Here is a 19200-nt window from a genome sequence, read left to right on the forward strand (position 1 = left end):
TAAGTGGGTTAATGTTTCTTGATCGATGTGAAAAAATGACCAGTGAGGATCAATATTTGGAAAATATTTATTCATTTTCCAATTAACAAGGTAACATCTGTGTAGAATTTTAAAGGACACCTCCTGTACTTTATTTGAGAGAAAATACTTTCTTGGCAAAAAACATGTATGTTCCCACTCAATATCTGAATAAAGATTGTTCCAAAGAAAGATTGATGCAGGTTTGCTGATAGCATTCCTCTAGATGATTTCTCTAATTTGTATATTTCTAGCTTTAATGCTAAGGAACGGATCTGAATTACCATTAAATAACTCTGGAAATCTATGATATTGGACATGGGCTCTACCTGAGGTTGATATAAGAAATTTCAAACCTGGTGGAATAGCTCTGAAAACAACCACAAATTCTTTAGGTGTCACAGGGAAATTATATTTATAAAGAAATTCACCATAATTAAACAGCTGATCATTAATCCATCCAGTTTTTAAGAAATATGGATTTATGCTTGAAACTTATATTTTAGTTATTCCAAATACAACAGTTATGAAGGGAAAAGTCCTGTTTTTAAATTAATGTCCAGGATAAAAGTAGCTGGTCACACTCAAACCGACGAGGTTTCGTCATCTCACGCTTGTTCAATGCGAACTACATTACCCATGATTCACAGCGGCAGTTAAAAATGGATCAAAAGCTCAACGTGGAATCTGACTGTTGGAATAGTAGGGGGAGGTGCTTTGAAATCACGCGTGGGGTTATGAGTTCAATCTATATTTCATGGAGATCTAAGTTTTGTTGTTTTTTTTTAAACCTGAACAACAGGTTTAATAATGACAAAAACGGATTAAATTAAACTGATTGTTGAAAGTTTGCAACAGCACCATCTGCTGGATGGATAATTTCAAGGAATTTCTGTGGAACAACATTTTAACAGCCCATCAAGCTTAACCCCTTGAACCCTACGGACCCGCCGGCGGGTCCAGCTGCTACATGACCTCGTAACTTTACCAAACCCCCAGTATTGATGTAAAAAACATATTTGGCACAGTTTGGTGACATTTATGGATAAATGTGCCAAACTGGCCCCTCCGCCTAAGAAATTTCTCACTAATACCATTCTAAAATAAATATGATTCATCTGATTGAGTCCACATTTTGTATATTTTTACACAACATTTAGATTTAAAAGTCTGTACTACTTTTTTGTGCTATACATAATATTTTGGTAGTGTTTTGCATGTTTATTTCAAAGAAAATTTTGGCGAGGTTCAAAAAATGCAAAATATTTTGTATTTTGTCCCTAATATTTCAGGCAGGGTCAAAGCTACAATGGTGCTGACACCAGAAAACCATTCTATGACATCTTACCTTTACAGATGTACCAAAAGTTTCTTCTTAAATCTAATAGCTTTGAGGCTATAAGTTATTTACTTTTGTGTGTTTTTGTCAGGTAGAAATTTATTTATACCCCCTTAGGGTGTAAGAGGTTAATATCAAAGAAAAGAAATTAAACTAAATGAAAAAAAAAAAAAAATTAAGCTGATATCAAATATACTTTGTCTCATATTTCCGAATAATAAGTGTTCTTTAAATCCTAATGTAATATTTTCAGCCTAGTAAAAATAAATAGAATAAGGAAGAGGTGGATGGGTCTTAGTGACAGGAGACCCAACTACTTTAGCGGGACTGGAATGGAGGGTTATTCAAAGCCCAACCTTGAACCAGTCTGCCTATATTTTCTGAGGCATTTTCATGCATCTGCAGTTGACCAGATATTTTCTTTTTTAACACAAGATGTTTGAGAGTGAAAATAAAAGACCATGTTTCCAGGCGCCACCAAACACAGATTTTCTGTATTCAACAGCTCATTTTGAAGTCCAGGTCATATTCATTTAGCTGCAGAAATGCACCAAGCTGCTGTCGTGTGACGGACTGATTCCCAGGAGGGAAGTTTTCATTTTTCATAAAACTTTATAGATGTGCTTTGCTTATTAATTTACCACTGCGTCCTAGAAGAATCACCTGTGGCAAAATAAGCGTCCCTGCTGCTCTTACACTGCTTAGAAAGCTGACCATAAAAAAATCAAAAATTAAGATTGTGTTTCACACAAATAAACAGTGAGGTGTAAAGTGTTTTCAGTGAGTGAGGTGCTGTATCTAAAACATTCATCTGATGTAGAGAAACATTAATCCAGTCTACAGTACCAGTTTGACTTTATTTTAATGATCAGTCCAGCAGAGAAATATTCTTCTAGTTACTTAACTTAGTGGCAAAATGTTAAACATTTGGAAATGAAAGAACAGCTTTTTGTGGATGAAAGTGCCTATGTTCACTGATTTTGTTTCACCCTAAACCGTTTCCTTTTCTCCATCGAGAGAAAAGAGGAAGCCGTCTGCTTCTTTTGCTCCTCTGCGACGTCGATCTGACTGAAGAGCGTCTCATGATGAATGCGCTGTTTTTTTCCCCCATTGTGTATTGAGGATGATGCAGGAAGCCAATGTTCTCTCTACTTAATCTCTACAATCAGGTGTCTCTTGTTTTTCTGGTTACCAGCAAATCAAATATATATATATAAAAAAAAGGAATATTCAACAGTGCAGAGTGGCTCATCTGGATGCAACAAGGCGATTCCTGGGAGCGAGCTGGAATGACGAGGAAGAGCCGTTCACAGGATGGGATATGAGGTGTGGGACGTTTTTAACCTTAAACAGGCCTTAAATAATTTAATAATCCTTTGCTTCTAGTGTAAAGCCTTTGTTTAAAAAACAAACAAAAAACTTAGACATCTATTCACATGTTCTACAAGCCCTTCAACTCATCCGCCTCTAAACAGGTTATTTAGTCTGTCCAGCTCCTTGCAGTTGTCCATGGTCATGAGGTCTGCCTTCTTCCGCATGCGGTCGTCTCTATAGACCTTAGCAGCATAGAGCAGGTCTGTTTCTGATAAAAACAAGCACAGAAAAACAGAGTAAGAGACAGAAAGAGAGAAAACTATAAAGAATCAACAGTGGTTACTAACTTGTCTGCCTCTCCTTCCAGCAGTTATTCCTGACATTAGTGACGTAGTCCTCTTCTACGTTTTTCTCTATTTGCTTCAGGGCCGAGCCCTTGAACTCCGATTTGAAATCTCGGGTGACGTAATAATCGACGCGCAGGTTCTCAGTCTGTCTCTTTACAGTCTGACCTGTGGACCTGAAAGACACGGAGGACATGGTTTGATCAAATGCAGGTAAGAGAAAGAATTTCTTAGAAAAGAAAACAAAATCTAGTTTTAAGTTGAAGCAGAGAACAGAAACAAAATATCTGCAGAGACTATGACGGACGTTCAGTTAAACTCAAACATATCAGTCGTGAAAAATGGGGGGAAAAAATCGTTTATATTTCGTTTATATAAAAAATTCTTCATATGTTTTCCTCCCAGCAGTCTTAATTTGAGAGCTTATACAAAGGTCGTAATAACATTTCTCCAGTCTGGCTGCTCTTTCATTCACTTTAAGTCCATACCTGGATATCGCTGCATATTTAACAGAATGGGCTTAAAGATGTGATGAAAATACCTAAAATAATAAAAAATAAGATGCATTGACAGCAGATGTGCATGCATCTGAAAGTCATATCTCTGAGAAGAAAATTGGATATCTAGTCAAGACAAAACATAAGTGCCTCATCTTTCAGCCGATTGGCTACTGGTTGCAGCTTTTTTGTTTTCCTGCTGATCTTTTGCTGATCATGATGAATGAACAGAAGGAAGGGCGATTAGAGGGGATCAACAAATGTTATCAAATAGGAAGGAAGGACAGAAGAAAAGAGTCAGGAAGATAGTAAGGAAGGAAAGATGAAAATGGAGAAAAGTTCTTAGAAATGAAGAAATGAAGAGAAGGGAATATTTAGGCAGTGGGGTAGGGAAAAGTCTGGAAATGGTTTCTTCCCATACTCGGATTTCCAGACTTGGAAATTAAACTCCACACTTTTCCAGCCTGCATGGGAATCTAGATTTTTTGAAGCAGCTGATTTGAACATAATGAGGTCCTTCAATAGAAACATTGTGGTTCATGTGTAGATTCTGGTCCACGGTGTGTGTGTGTGTGTGTTTGTACGTACGGTCTGGAGTACAGGCTGTAGGGTGGGGGGGACACCATCATCTGGCTCAGTATCGACACCAAGATCAGAACCACGATGGGCATCAGCTGGATGAACATTGAAAAGCCGCCCTGTGGACAAAAGGAGGACATGTCTACTAGATGGAGGACGATCTGTGGGATATAAATGACTGTGGAGCCATTTCCGTACATCTCCCCGTTCCTCGGTCCTCTCCTGTCGGTAATCGTTGTGGTGGCTGTAGCTGGTCCTGCCGTTGGTGAATGTGTGGTTGCTGGCTGCAGACAGAACATCACAACTGTGGTCAGAAACCTGCAGGGATAAGCTTCTTACCAGACACTCGTACAGCAGAGCCATCCTGCTGGAAAACTTTTGGTTTGGTTCTAAATAAGTACTGATGCCTTTCGATAGGTTTTTAATTTGTCTCCATGGACTGGTCCCTTACAGGAGGGGAATCCGCCCCCAAAGAACATGTTGAAGAGGTCTTCAGGCGTAATGTCGGCTTCGAAGCCTCGGTGGAACTCAAAGCCTCCTCCGTGGGATTGGCTGGGGCTGCTCGGCTCCTCCCCGCCCGTCAGGTCGTATTGCCGTCGCTTTGTTGGGTTGCTCAGCACTGCATAAGCGTTCCCAATCTCTGCAGGAAAAAAACAAAACAAAAGCTTAAACGTTTCGCTAGATGCTGTGATTTCCAGCAGGTTAGGGATATTAGCCAAGAAATGTCAAACTTTGGTACAGATCTGCCCAAATCACACCAATAAAAGTGGATTTGGTAGGGGGAAGACATATCTGATTCAAAACTAAAGGGATTCAATTTGTTAATGTCTTTACAGCTGTTCTTATGCCCACTTCCAATGCATTTTCCTCCAATGTTGTTTCCTTCCGCTCAACTTTCAATCAATATTAATGGTTAAGCCTCTCAGAATAGCCTATATCCTACAGTAGGAAGTTAATAAATGTCAGTCAACATAATGTTCAAGTTAAGATGCATCACTGCCTTGTTTGATGCCAGGACAGACCAGGGTGACTCTAATTGTGAGATGAAAATAAAATGCTCCTGTACAGTAGTTTTTTTGTTCAGTTCCCTGCAGTGGATTTTACTACTAAAGAGGGCAGAGTCTGATCTAAATGCTGGTGAAGAGAAATGCACCCCAAACATTGTCTGGAGTCCATAAGGACAGTAAGTATGACTCGAGTTACTTTTAAAGGCTTCTGTTGCTCCGGGAGCCTGGTTTTTGTCTGGATGGAATTTGAGAGCGAGCTTCCTGTAGGCTTTTTTGAGCTCCTCGTCTCCAGCTTCTTTGTTCACCCCGAGAACTTCATAATAATCCTTACAGCGCTTTATTCTGCAAGACATGGGACAGAAACATCAAGACATGGATTCAAACATCCCTCTTTTTTAAATGTTTGTGAATCTGACCAGAATCAGACCAAACTACTGATCCTTAGAAACATAGATGTTCAAAAAAACTCAAATGCAATAAACTAGAGAAAGCAAAGGCTTCAGGGTTGAGGAGACGTTTTCTAGTTGCCTGGATTCAGCATGCACCGTTAGCATCTCTCACAGCTGCCTCGTGGGAAAAGATAAAGATATACAGGTTCCCATAACGACAGGGAAACAGCTGGGACAAAGGCTTAGGCACATCTGATGAAACCAGTAACCAGCAACACCACGGATGAGCAACGGAAATCCAGCGTTTCCAAGCGAATCCTTCGCCCTTACCTCTTCACACCTTCCACCTGCTCCTCTGTGAAGCTTTTAGAGTCACCTCCAGCAGACTCCTGACTCCCTCCTCCTGCAGGATGGGAACCTGCCGATTCTGAGCCTTCTTTGGGCCTCCTGCGATACGCGCCGTTACCTGCTGAGCTTCCATTCTTCAATAAAGCTTCCAACAAAGCTGGAGAGAACAAGAATCAAGGAAACAATGAACTGAGGGAAACAAAGCAATAAGTTAGCTTTATAGGGTCAACATTTCTATTTACTGAGTCCAACAGACAGATTTTATTTCTCTAGTAATCGTGGAACAAATTAACCTTCTAAGTTAGTCAGAGGGACAATGTTACACCCGCGTGTTAGAGAGCAGTCGCTGTAACACTGGGTTTTACCATTAGGATAAAGATTAAACATAGTGTATAGATTACATTTTTAACTGGTCTTAACTTCTAAAATGATTAGGGTGGCTAGCATCATATGGAGCTACATCAGTGATGGTTTACATGAAGGCTGAAAAAGGACTGTAAGATAAATAAACCAAATCTCATTCTATTTAGCTACAAATAACAATATAACATATTAAACAACCTTTATCTTGGGAACTTTGACCCTATATCCAAATAAAGAGGCATAAGGCTGATTTATTCTTTGAAACCAGGTCGTCTGCGTGTATGTTGCGGTGAATGCAGAGACATCCCTGCCCCCTGCCGCAGACACTCTGCTCCACCTCTCAAAAATTGTAGGTGACCGCAGACAGTGCCGCAAGACAGGAGGCCTCTGATTGGTCAAATCTCCATCCGCTCTACACTATGTGTACTTCCTGTTTGGTACCTTACAGGCTTGTTTTTTGTGTGCGATCGCCTTTGTGGAAAACGACTCGTGAAGATGGACCAGCTAGAAGAGTGAGGTGTGCAGCTGAAGAAGCAACAGCTTTGTCTGACTGTCTGACTATTTGCCACTTCGTTTCAAAGAATTACACGGTAACCGATGTAGTTTACCGTGTAACCGTGTAGTTTAACCACATTAAAAACTCTGTTTTAATGTGGTTAAAAGGTGCTATTTAGGGGGTAATTAAGGACAGGGGATAATTATTTCAGTTTACAAACACAAAGTTCATTCTGCATCCTTGTTGCTAGGGGTGTGAATAATAATCGTTTTGTTTCGATGCATCGATCCAACAGCCGATAATCCGATGCATCGACATGTCTGCAAGAGTATCGAATCATTTTTTTTTCTCCTCCGGTCTATTTTTATCCATTTGCTCCTGGACGTAATTCTGACTCCTGTGCTGTGGTGGCGCTAAACTTATTTTGCCCTTCTACCTCGCTTCCTTTAGCCACTACCCTCTTTCTGCTTGTACACACACACTCGCGTAAACAGTAGCCAAGACAGACATAGTGAATGAAGTACAGGCCTATTTTTTGTTACCACCTGTTGGTAGTGCACTTTTGCATTAATTGCACTGATTTGGTTGAGTGTTCTTATTCTATAGTGTGTGTAGTACAGGCCTATTTTTGGTACTTAATCCGCTAGTGCACTTATGCACTCATTGCAGTATTTACTGATGCAAGACCTTCTAGAGTCTGTAACACAGAGGCATTATGATTCTTCAGTGAATGAGGTTTTAACAGGCCTAGGTGGAGTAAAACTTTGCTACTTCTGTTATTTAATGTTGTTTCTCACATAAAATGAATAACGATATAACAGCTTTCATTGATTTATTTCAAATTTAAAACATTGTCTAGTCTGTAAGTTTAAGAAAAAAAAAATATAAAAACGAATTAATTGAATTGAATCATATCGTGGTGTATTCTTGAGTATCGAAAATAATCAAATTGTTGGGTCAGGAAATTGACACTGAATCGAATCGCCATGATGGGTGTGATTTACACTAAATCACAGGATGTCTCTAGATGATTACTTTTGCAAACCCCACTAACAGGAGCGGCTGCTCGACTGTCATGCTTTCCTTGAGGATATTTCCGCATAGTTACCAATTTTCTGAGGTGGGCACTGAGGAAATTCTGTCCGTATGGATGCCATGCAGAGGGGCGCAGAGCCCAAATTTACATAATTTGGTAGCATGAACTCAATGGACGCATAAATCAAAGCATAAATCAAGCTTTGCGCAATTGCCGAAAGTAAGTCCAGACAGGAATTTTACTGAGTTTTATCAAAGTGGCTAAATGATTCAAATACAACCTTTTACATTTTAAAATTTTTATTTTGGCATCAAAAGGTCATGAATGTTACCGTTGGACACTCAGCCCTGTTAAAGGCTTCCTCAACAATATTTGACAATAGTCTACTTAGCCGCTCCGCCCACATCTCCAAAACGAGTTGTTTTGATATCTCTCCATACGATGGGTCAACATCAGGTTTATAATAACTCTCTCCCCTTGTGTTAAACCCACCATGGATGGAGCTTCGAGCCAAAACATAGAAAAGTGTCACTGCGCTTTAGGCTGGACAGCTTTGAGAACCTCGGCCAGCATCAAAGTAGATTCACTAAGTGTTTAGTCCAGTAACATTATAAAAATCACATCCATCAACGCATCTGATGAACAGGAAACACCAGTTAGTTAATTAGACTTTGTGCACTTTAAACTCAATGCTAACATGATGTTGGGCTAGCTAAATGTGGGCAATATAACAGTACTGTAATGCCTCGTTTTTCAGTAGCAATGAATTTATGTTGCTTACAAGCCATGGTTAACAGTCATAATAAGGGATATATTCAAGGCAAACATTTGTTAAAGTTATTCAATGGCATTCAAACACCTTCATGAAGCGTATCCCATTTAGTTCAGTAGCTTCACTAGTGAAGACAGCGTTGCAGTAAAACCAGGCCTCCTTCGTCCCGCTTGGAAAAACAACCAGAAAACAATGCCTATGTAAATACCCAGTCATCCTCAGATATTTGGGAGCTCGAACTGCAATCCTGCCCCTCTGTTCAGAGTTCACCAAGAAATAAGTCAAACTTCAGGACAAGTTCATATTTTGTTATGCAAAAAGAAATATTATCATAGATTTGCCTTTTAGGTTTTAGGTCCATTTCTAAGGGGCATGCAAGTGATTAAAAACTGTAACTTGCCCTATAAAGGGTTAAGGGTCCCAGTCAATTTAAACCACCTCACTGTAGAGACTCTGGCTCATTAATAAAAATAAAAGTCATACTTTATATTATACATACGTATGTTATAGATTTGCCTTTTAGGTTTCCTCCAATACATCTGGTTTGAACTTTTTTGCATATATGTTTCACAGAAACCCAGGTCCCTAAGGATAAAAGTCGATTTAAACCACCTTGCTTTAGGGACTCTGGCTCATTTATAAATATAAAAGCCTTAAAAAGATAGAGTTGAATGTATAACTGTGGAATGCCTTTATATTTTAAAATGAATGATCTGCCAATAAATATACTATTGACTAACCAGTATTGATGGTGGAAGTGGGGGGGGGGGCTCTTGTTCAAAACCCAAATTAATCATTTGATAAATGCAATGATAATAACAAAAAAGACACTTATTTGTAGCGGAGGAGTATTGCTTAAACCTGAGCCTTTAAGTTGGTGGACAGAAGGTAGATAGAGATGAGTGGCGATATAATCTAAAGGTTAAAACCTAAAACTAACAGAACCAGTCTGCAGTGGCATCTTAAAAGATTCCTGAAAATTATCAGATTACCACTGTCACCATTGCAGGGCTTTAACTTTCAAAGATTTATTTTAAAATGGAAAATCTCAGTGTCAAGGTAAGCCATCAGTGATTTATCTCAACGGCATTACACAAACCCTAGAATCTATGTGTATTTCCTGGACAATGTAGATCTTTAACTTTGTTTGTTAGATAACAGAGTTAAAAACTAAAACAAAAGGAGAAAAAAAAAAAAAAAAAAACAGCAGCTTTCCTGTTATCAGCTTAAAAAAAATCTGTAGCCACAATGAACTGTAGACATTGCTGTACTTCTAAATCTAGGTTTCCCTCTCATGTCTCTTTGCTTCTTCCATATTTTCTTCTGTTGTGTTAGGAGAACAGGTTCACACCCTGGGTTTAAACCAGTGAACTTTTAACAAGCAGCTAAACGAATGACAACCTTTTCCAAAAATCAATAATTTGCTCAGAGAATTAATGCAGATCTAAACCTACATCCCCTCAGTTTGGCCCCAGAACCAGGACTGGAGGGCCAACATTGGACTGGTGAATCATGCTGTATGCAAATGTGTTGATGCCCTGAATACCAGTATGTCCTAGTTTACAGATTCTATCACCTGAAAGCTGTTGCATCTGTCAAAGATTAAAATACAAACTCACAACTTTGTGTTTTTAAATAACTTCCACCGAAGTTGTTTTACTCCGAATTTTTTTTCCTGCATTGAAGGAGGTCCAGTTGGACCCTAGAAAAGTAAATCTACCTTTAAAAAAGCAGGTTAATAATCAGTGAAAATTGATTCTGTTTAACCGGATGCATCTGCTGACTGTTTGTGGTTTTGCAATTTCCTGTGAGAGACATTTTTTTTTTTAAATCTTTCTATAAATGGATGAATTTACAAAGAACGGTAGATATCTCAAGCAGACCTATCAAGATAATTTAGACCAGGGGGTCTGAAAGCTTTTGTTTTTTTAAAAAGCCATTATGCTTTTAATAAAAGTTGTTTAGAGACACAAAATATTACACCCTTTTAATAAGAAAAAAAACAATGTTTTATTTTTGTTAAATATCGTCCATAGGAAATCTAAAACATCTAAAACAACCAACATCTCATTCGTATTTTTAGCTTTTAAAGTCGTAGTGAAGCGGCTGTTCCAAACGTTGCATTTCCAGATTCTCCCGAGTGGTGCCTGACTTTACACAAGTGAATAAAGTGAATGTGATTGGTCGATTATCAAGAGGGCAGGATTGTTGTGTCGGAAGGTTCGCAAGCACGTTTGGTTGTGGCCGGTGTCTCGGAAGCTTCTTGCTAACCAGTTAGCAACTTAGTGCTAGTAGGTTCCCAATGGGAAATTAAATTGTGACCAGTGGCACTAAATTGGTGACTTAGAAAAGACACTGTCAAGGAACGCTATGGACAGCGGAAACATGCAAGAGGAGGAGAGTTTTGAGTCGGAGGTCGTGGATGAGTCTCCTCCGTCATCCATTTTGTATTTAGAGGAGGAAAGCGGGGATGAAGATGTTGTGGAAGAGGACGCCAGGGCAGCAGAAGCTTGGTTTGGTGTAGAAGGCTTACAGCCGTACATGTTTGAGCCCTTGCCTCGCAACGCTGCCAGTTCTGTTAGCTCTACGCCTGCTGAAGACACAGACATCCATCCCCGTGAACACTGGGACGGAACTCAATGGGAAAGGAAATGATTGCCATTTCTTATTTCAAGGGTTGCGTATATTAGCTGCAACTTGAATCAAGATGAAAAGAGTTGATTGACAGATGACCGTTGATATATGATTGGCTGAATTTAGGTGTTCAAGCTGACGTATAACTAACTGGATTAAGATAAACAATATATATACAGTATATCCAGGTATATACAGTATATCAAGATAAATAATATGATTTCCCTATGACTTAAAAATTATGGAAAACACGAACAATTCATTAAGATGAAGCATGACTCATAGAGTTTATTAGGTATAAATTAAAAAAAATACAACACACATTTCCAATCTTATTAAGAAAAATTGCTCTAAAAGCATATTTCTTTTTTTTTTTAACGCCATTCTGTTCTGAAAATTGAATTCAAATATTCTTTATAAAAACACTACAATTTCCGAGACTGGTATTTGTTATAATAGTACATTCGTTATTTCTTATACCACGTTTAGCCACTATTTAGATCCATTGTAGAGCGTCCAAAGAGCCACATGCAGCTTCCTTTTCCCATCATTCTTATATAGACCAGAAAACATTTCATTCAAATTTCCTAATCATCTGGACAATGCTGGGTAGCCTGCCCCTCACAGTTACCCAGGCTTATCATTAGAAATACAAACAGCTGGGCCCCAGGGCCTCCAGGCCTGTGCTAACTCTGTTTCCCTACTTGTGTCCTGGATTATTAGCTCCAGCCTCAGAGCTCTCTGCGGGTCAATCACTCAATTAAAGGATTGACTCTGAAAGGAACTGTCTACATCTGTCAGCTAGCAGCGTTACACAACTTCCTCATATTAGCAAGCATCAGTTCATTAGAACATTCTATTTTTAAAGTCAAAATAGTTTTAAATTATAGCCCCTGAACACATTGTTTGACCAACAAAGATGAGGGGGGAAAAGTCGAAGCTGAGAAGGACAAATCTTTGACTGGTTTACTTCATTAAAAGTGTCTCTTTACACTGTTTTCCTCTGAGCTAGGCTAGGTTAGCTTATAGGCCAACGGCTTTATTAGCTAACAGTTATCCCTGTGGCTAGATTTGTTAGAGAATGTATAAACGTCTTTCTTATTTTACTTTAGCATATGTACATATAAATATGCGCTTTATGGTGTATTAGAAGGAAGTACAGGGAAACGTCCCAGAGAACATCAGCTTCATGCTAGCAAGACGGCGGAAGGATCTAAAGTTAGCCTCTTCCTCAGCACACCTAGCCTCACCTTTAGCTCTGTCAGTCGGGTACAGCTTCTCCGCCTTGTTCAGGAACTTCACAGCCTTTTCTTTGTCTCCTGCCTCAAGGGCTTTCGTGGCGATGTTGATACATTTTTCGGCTTCGTCTCTGTTCCCTTCCATCTTCTGCTATTCCTCCTCCTCCTCCTCCCTCCGCGGTCAGCTGATTAACTGAAACCACGTGGTGCACAGAAACTGACAGGTAACACCGTGGACATCATGCAAGAATTAGATCTGATATGTGTGTCTATGGGCGCATTTTTCACAAGAAAACCCATACATAAGTACGGAAGAGTATTATTATTATTTTTATTATTATTTTAAACTGTATTGAACAAAAAACATTATTTTACATTTTCAAGTAGGAATCTCCACTTTTCTTTCTTACAAAAAAATAAACATACACAGGAGATCAACTTAACTTGTGCAAGGCAACAGAAATAAATAGATTTATGGAATGAAATATTAACATCTTTTGTGGGAGATTTTTAAATTTTTGTTGAGTTTTAGTTTGAACTTTGAGTGCATTTAAAAAAACAGCAGTATTAGAATAAAACTGAATTTAAAGAATATCCAATCCTAAAGCGTGCCGTGTTTTTTCTCTAAGGAACTGTGACTGAAGTTGTTCTTTGTACAAATGTAAACTTAAGTGTTTCAAAATTATGATTCAAATATCAAAAAAGAAAGCAGAAATGAATGCAGAAAGTAGTTTTTAAATAAAGATTTTTAAGTTTAAAAATTCACGCTTACATGGGCCTGTGTGGAAATTGTGGAAGACCATTTCTGCCCCTTGAAGGTGAAAAAGTTAGATGTCACGCCAATAATGAGATGTAGAGTCACAAATTATAAGTTTCAAAATCCTATTTCAACTTTTTGAGTCATAATTATGAGTTACAAAGTATATCATAACAGAGAGTTTAAATCTAATAATTATTATTTTGAAAGTCCATAGGGCCTCTTAGTAGCAACAGCTGCTATCATGTGTTTGTGATAAATAACATCTTAGAGTCTTTTAAAGAGCTATGGAGAAAATGGGCACACTTATCTTTGCAGAATTGTTGTAAGTCATGATTGCATGAATAAGATCAAGAACTTCGGTCTTAATTTCTCCTTTGTTTTCCGTCAGCCATTCAGAGGTGGACTTCAGATTATTGTCCTGCTGCAGAACTCAACTTCATTCCATGTTGAGGTTGAATATTCTCCTCCAGGATTTTTCGGTAAACACGTCTCTTCCTCCAGGTTCTGAAGCAGCATAACTACCCCATATCGTTACACTACCAGCTCATATTTTATTGCTGATATGTTGTTTTTTCTGAAATGTGGTGTAACATATTTTCCCAAAAGGCTTGGGGTTCATTAAGATGTGTTCTGTAAAAACTGAGACCAGCTTTAACGCTGATTTTTTTACCCAGCAGTGGTTTTCATCTCAGGCTTTTGCCAAGCAGCCATTTTTGTTCAGCATCTTTCCAATTGCAGGGGCATGAACCTGGACTTCCACTGAGGCAGTAAGGCCGGCAGATCTTAGGTTGTTGTTTTTTTTTTTTTTGAGATCTCATGGATGAGTTTCCTCTTTGCTCTTGGGGTAATTTAGATCAGTTGGCCACTACTGGTGAGGTTCACAGCTGTTCTATGTTTTCATTTAGGTTTGCTACAGTCCAAAGCTTTAGAAATGACTCTGTGACGCGTTTTTAATCCTCAAGTTCCTTCTAATTTTTTCCTGAATTTCTTTGTATCTCAGCATGATATCTAACCTTTGCAGATCTTTTTGGTGAACTATATTCTTCTTCTGTCTTTTTGATGGCAGCTGCCATCCGTCACGCGTTGGATTACTGCCATCTTATGGATTCCATAGTAATGACTTAATTTTTTAATTCTTCTGATGAGACCAGCTTTAAAAAACTAAAAAATTAATATTATTAATAAATAAGGGCGTGTAGGTGGCGCAGTTGTTAGCATGCACGACCCATGTACAGAGGCCTTAGACCCCTCTAGTGTTCCCTCTCCAGGCTTTAGTCCTCGACGCGGCCGACGAGGATTCGAATCCGACCTGTGGTCCTTTGCCTCCTGTCTCTCCCCCTCCCTCGTACTCTCTTTACTGTCAGACTACTGTCGAAAAAACAGTGCGGTAAAAAATAAATAAATAAATAAATAGAAATATACATTTTCCATACTTCATTATTCAACTGTGCCCCCATATCTACAAACGTCAGCTCCCCAGCAAAACACAATTCAATTCAATTTCAATTCAGTTTATTTATATAGCGCCAAATTCACAACACATGTCATCTCAAGGCACTTTACAGTTCAACCAGATCATACAGTCAAATTGATACAAAGTTTTCTATCTAAGGAAAACCAGTTGATTGCATTGACTCATTGACTCAAATACAATCCCCCACACTAAGCATGCTTGTAGCGACAGTGGAGAGGAAAAACTCCCTTTTAACAGGAAGAAACCTCCAGCAGAACCAGGCTCAGTGTGAGCGGCCATCTGCCGAGGCCGACTGGGGTTCAAGGAGACAGAAGCAGAGATACAAAAAGCAGCTGTAAAAGGCGGCCCCGTCCAGGAAACACACAGCCAGGCAGACGAGCTCCAAGGCAGCTCCCATGCCAGAGGACGAAGAGAGCACATCCACTCAGTCACGGTCAGAGAAACAGGACCACACTGGAAAACAGGCCGATCTCCAACATCTATTAACAAGGGTGTTGATAGAAGCAGCACAGCTGATGTTTTTTTCCAGGATGACGTCACAGCCAAACAGGAACAGACGAGGCAAAGCTACTCTGAGGAAAAGCAGAGAGAGCAGAAGGTTAGAGATTGAACTAACAGATTCTGCAGAATAGGAGAACAGAGAGAAAATGAAGCAGAATGATGAAATGGGGGTCCCTATGTCCTCCAAAAGTCTAAGCCTATAGCAGCATAACTATAGAGATAGCTCAGGATAACCTGAGCCACCCTAACTATAAGCTTTATCAAAAATGAAAGTTTTAAGCCTAGCCTTAAAAGTAGACAGGGTGTCTGCCTCACGGACTAAAACTGGTAGTTGGTTCCACAGGAGAGGAGCCTGATAACTAAAAGATCTGCCTCCCATTGTACTTTTAGAAATTCTAGGAACCACTAGTAAACCTGCAGATTGAGAGCGAAGTGCTCTGTTAGGAACATAAGGAACAATCAGATCTCTGATATAAGATGGAGCTTGGCCATTTAAGGCTTTATATGTGAGAAGGAGGATTTTAAATTCTATTCTTGATTTAACAGGAAGCCAATGAAGAGAAGCCAGGATAGGAGAGATATGATCTCTCTTTTTCATTTTCATTAGAACTCTGGCTGCAGCATTTTGGATCAGCTGAAGGCTTTTAACTACAGTTTGTGGACTTCCTGATAGTAAAGAATTACAATAGTCCAGCCTTGAAGTAACAAATGCATGGACTAGTTTCTCAGCATCACCCCTGGACAGGATATTTCTAATTTTTGCAATGTTCCTCAGATGAAAGAAGGAAATTCTAGAAACCTCTTTGATATGGGATTTAAATGACAGGTCCTGATCAAAAATAACACCAAGATTTTTTACTTTATTATCTGAAATCAGTTTAATCCCATCCAAATGAAGTGACTGGCTAATCAGTTTCTTTTTCAGAGACTCTGGTCCAAAGACTATAACTTCTGTTTTGTCTGCATTCAGAAGCAGAAAATTAAGAGTCATCCAGGTTTTTATGTCTTCAAGACATGCCTGTAATCTATGTAATGGGTTAGCTTCATCTGGATTTATAGACAGATATAGCTGGGTATCATCAGCATAACAGTGGAAATTAATCCCATGCTGTCTAATAATTCTACCAATTGGGAGCATGTATAAAGTAAAGAGAATTGGTCCTAGCACTGATCCCTGTGGTACTCCACAGGTAACCTTTGAGCGTGTTGAAGATCTATCATTAACATGAACAAACTGAATTCGATCAGATAGATAAGATTTAAACCAGTCTAGTGCTGTTCCTTTAATTCCAACAAAATATTCAAGTCTTTCTAAAAGAATATTATGGTCAACTGTATCAAATGCAGCACTAAGATCCAACAGGACGAGCACAGATACAAGTCCATTATCTGAGGCCATGAGAATATCATTAGTGACTTTCACCAGAGCTGTTTCAGTGCTATGATGAGCTCTAAAGCCAGACTGAAACTCTTCAAAAAGTTCATTATGGTGGAAGTGATCGCAAACTTGTTTGGCAACTACTTTCTCAAGAATTTTGGATAAGAAAGGAAGATTGGATATAGGTCTATAATTGACCAAGTCATCTGGGTCAAGAGACGGTTTCTTAAGCAGAGGTTTAATTACAGCAATCTTAAAAGCTTTAGGTACATATCCCTGTAACAGAGATAGATTAATCACATCTAAAATGGAGGAGGAGATCAAAGGGAATACCTCCTTAAATAACCTGGTTGGAACTGGATCTAACATACAAGTTGAAGGCTTAGATGAAGACAATAATTTTGCTAATTCAGAGAGTTCAACTGGATCAAAGCAGTCTAAACCCGGTTCAGATTCCATGACTACCTCAGGTACAATCGCGGATCGAGGAGTGCTTATGATCTTTTTTTTAATAAGATCAATCTTATTTATAAAGAATCCCATAAAATCATTGCTGCTAATAGCAGGTGGAATGGACGGTTCAACAGAGCTATGGCTCTGGGTGAGTTTGGCAACTGTATTAAAAAGAAATCTAGGATTATTCTTATTCTCCTCTATTAATGAGGAGAAGTATGCTGCTCTTGCTTTACAAAGGGTCCTCTTATACAGCAGTAAACCATTTTTCCAGACTAGGAAGGACTCTCGCAGGCCTGTGGAGCGATATTTTCTCTCCAGTTTCCTAGCATTTTGCTTCAAAGTACGCAGCTCTGCATTAAACCAAGGAGCAAGCTTTCTATTTTTAACGGTTTTCATTTTCAAAGGAGCTGCGTTGTCTAAGGCAATACGCAGAGAACTAGCAACCCCATCAACAAAATCATCAACCTGTGAAGGGGAATAAGCTAAGCTTTTGCACTCTGCAGCACTGCTCAGTGACACAGAGCAGAGAGAAAGTGAAGCAGATTCTTTAAAATTTATAACTGCAAATTCTAATCGGAAAGATTTCCTTTTAATTTCATATCTACTGCCCCAAATAAAAACATGTTCTAAGAGGGCTCCATTTAGGAAACAATGACCTGCTCTTATTCTATTTATCATACCTCTTCCCTTCTATTCATTACTCTATTTCTCGTAGTCTCAACAGTTTTCGTATCCTATATAAATGTCTTTCTTTTACCTCATTTTCACACCTCATCTTCCATCTTCCAACATTTGCCATCAGATTTTGTGGTATCTGTATCCCCATATATTCTTTCTTAACTTTGCTAGCCACCTTACCTGCTCTTTCATTTCCAGAGATACCAATAAAACAGGAGTCCGCACCATTACTATATTTTTTATTTTGTTTACATATCCTATGGTGGATAAATAGAATTTCATTCAGGGTACTCCGATGGTTATTTGTATTTCCTGATTCATGCACTACATGTGACAGGCGATCGAGGACCAGCTCTACCATATTTGAAAATAAATAAAGAAATAAATAAATGCTGATGGGTTGACCCTTTAAGACATAGCTCTTCCTCATTGGCATAATGAGGCAAAAATGCAGACAGAAATCTAAAAACCACAGACAGAAATAAATAGCATTGAAGAAATAAATAGGGGAAAAAAAATACAAAAGAAGAATAAAACAGACGAAAATATTATAACATGCACATAAATAAATAGTAAAAGAAGTAATCAATAAATAAAGTTTCTAATGGAAAATAAATAAATAAGGTAATTATTACAAACCCGAATAAATAAAGAAGTTAATTAAAGAGATATATACATTTATGTCTCACTGTTTAATTTAATTTCTACCTACATTTATTTGTTTATTATGTTTTTGGGGGGCAATTAATTGTATGCTTATTTATTTATTGAGTATTTATTTATTTATGCATTTAATTTTAAATATGGCAGAGCTGATTCTCCACATCAGGCCGGCACAATTTAAGTGATTGCTGATTGAGAACAGGTGTGGCAGAAAAAATCTAATTAGATGTAATAAACCACATGGGGGATCCCTTTTTCCACGTAGGTTTGAATTCTTCCCCTTAATGATAAAAAAAATATTAAAGTATTTTGTATTAACTTGTGTTGTATTTGACTCATTTCTAAAAAATTTTTAGACTTTTGCAAAACACTAGTTTTGGAAAAACACGTAAAGAATGAAAATTCCGGAAGGTGAAAAACACTTTTTCACACCACTGTTTATAGAAATCAAATTAATCCACCCAACTATTTTCAACTGTGCCTTAATATTAATTTAGGTAGTTTAAACTTTTCAGAGCTGGAAATAACATAAATTTTACATGTTACACTAGTTTTAATTTAAGCAAAAGAGAAAACACTTCACTTCTAAACAGATCAAATAAAGTATTAGCAACAGATAGCAAATGGAGGGAGCAGAAATGCATGCGCTTCTCATTATCTAAAGGCATGGCTGCTGAATGCATCGACTTATCAACAAATGCCAATACATTAGAATATTTTGTTTGCCTTTTTATCATGTTTTATGTTTTAGCTATCCAAAAGTGTATTACAATTCTTTGCCATAATTTCTGGCAAGATATGCTAATCATTTTGTGTTTTTTTATTGCAATACTTCCTGAACTTAAGGCAGCTCTTTTATTTCCTGTCTTTCCTTACTGGTTGAAATTATTAATCAAGGTGTGTCTAGCCATTGTCG

At 38.3% G+C, this 19200-nt stretch overlaps 1 protein-coding gene across 1 annotated transcript; it reads right to left on the reverse strand.

Annotated features, from left to right (window-relative positions):
- Positions 1 to 2195: 2195 nt before the first annotated feature.
- On the reverse strand, positions 2196 to 12568 carry dnajb14 (DnaJ heat shock protein family (Hsp40) member B14). The gene is made up of 8 exons (XM_038278575.1): positions 12387 to 12568; positions 5818 to 5992; positions 5295 to 5440; positions 4543 to 4731; positions 4290 to 4375; positions 4101 to 4210; positions 3019 to 3191; positions 2196 to 2939 (listed from the first exon to the last, which is right to left on the reverse strand). Exons 1-8 carry the CDS (start codon positions 12517 to 12519, stop codon positions 2815 to 2817), a joined length of 1137 nt encoding a protein of 378 aa, XP_038134503.1. The 5' UTR covers positions 12520 to 12568; the 3' UTR covers positions 2196 to 2814.
- Between the last annotated feature and the right edge of the window lie 6632 nt (positions 12569 to 19200).

Source organism: Cyprinodon tularosa, unplaced genomic scaffold, assembly GCF_016077235.1.
Source record: "Cyprinodon tularosa strain WSP-4 unplaced genomic scaffold, ASM1607723v1 ctg142, whole genome shotgun sequence".
In the NCBI taxonomy this organism is placed as follows: Eukaryota; Metazoa; Chordata; class Actinopteri; order Cyprinodontiformes; family Cyprinodontidae; genus Cyprinodon; species Cyprinodon tularosa.

Bases quoted from the DNA above. Each gene is read 5' to 3' on its own strand.
- dnajb14 (XM_038278575.1), bottom strand. From the start codon at position 12,519: ATGGAAGGGAACAGAGACGAAGCCGAAAAATGTATCAACATCGCCACG. The intron at 4,732-5,294 runs GTAACTCGAGTC...TTTTTCCTGCAG, and splicing joins AGCAACAGAAGCCTTTAAAA to AGATTGGGAACGCTTATGCA. The intron at 4,376-4,542 runs GTAAGGGACCAG...TTCTGTCTGCAG, and splicing joins TGGGGGCGGATTCCCCTCCT to CCAGCAACCACACATTCACC.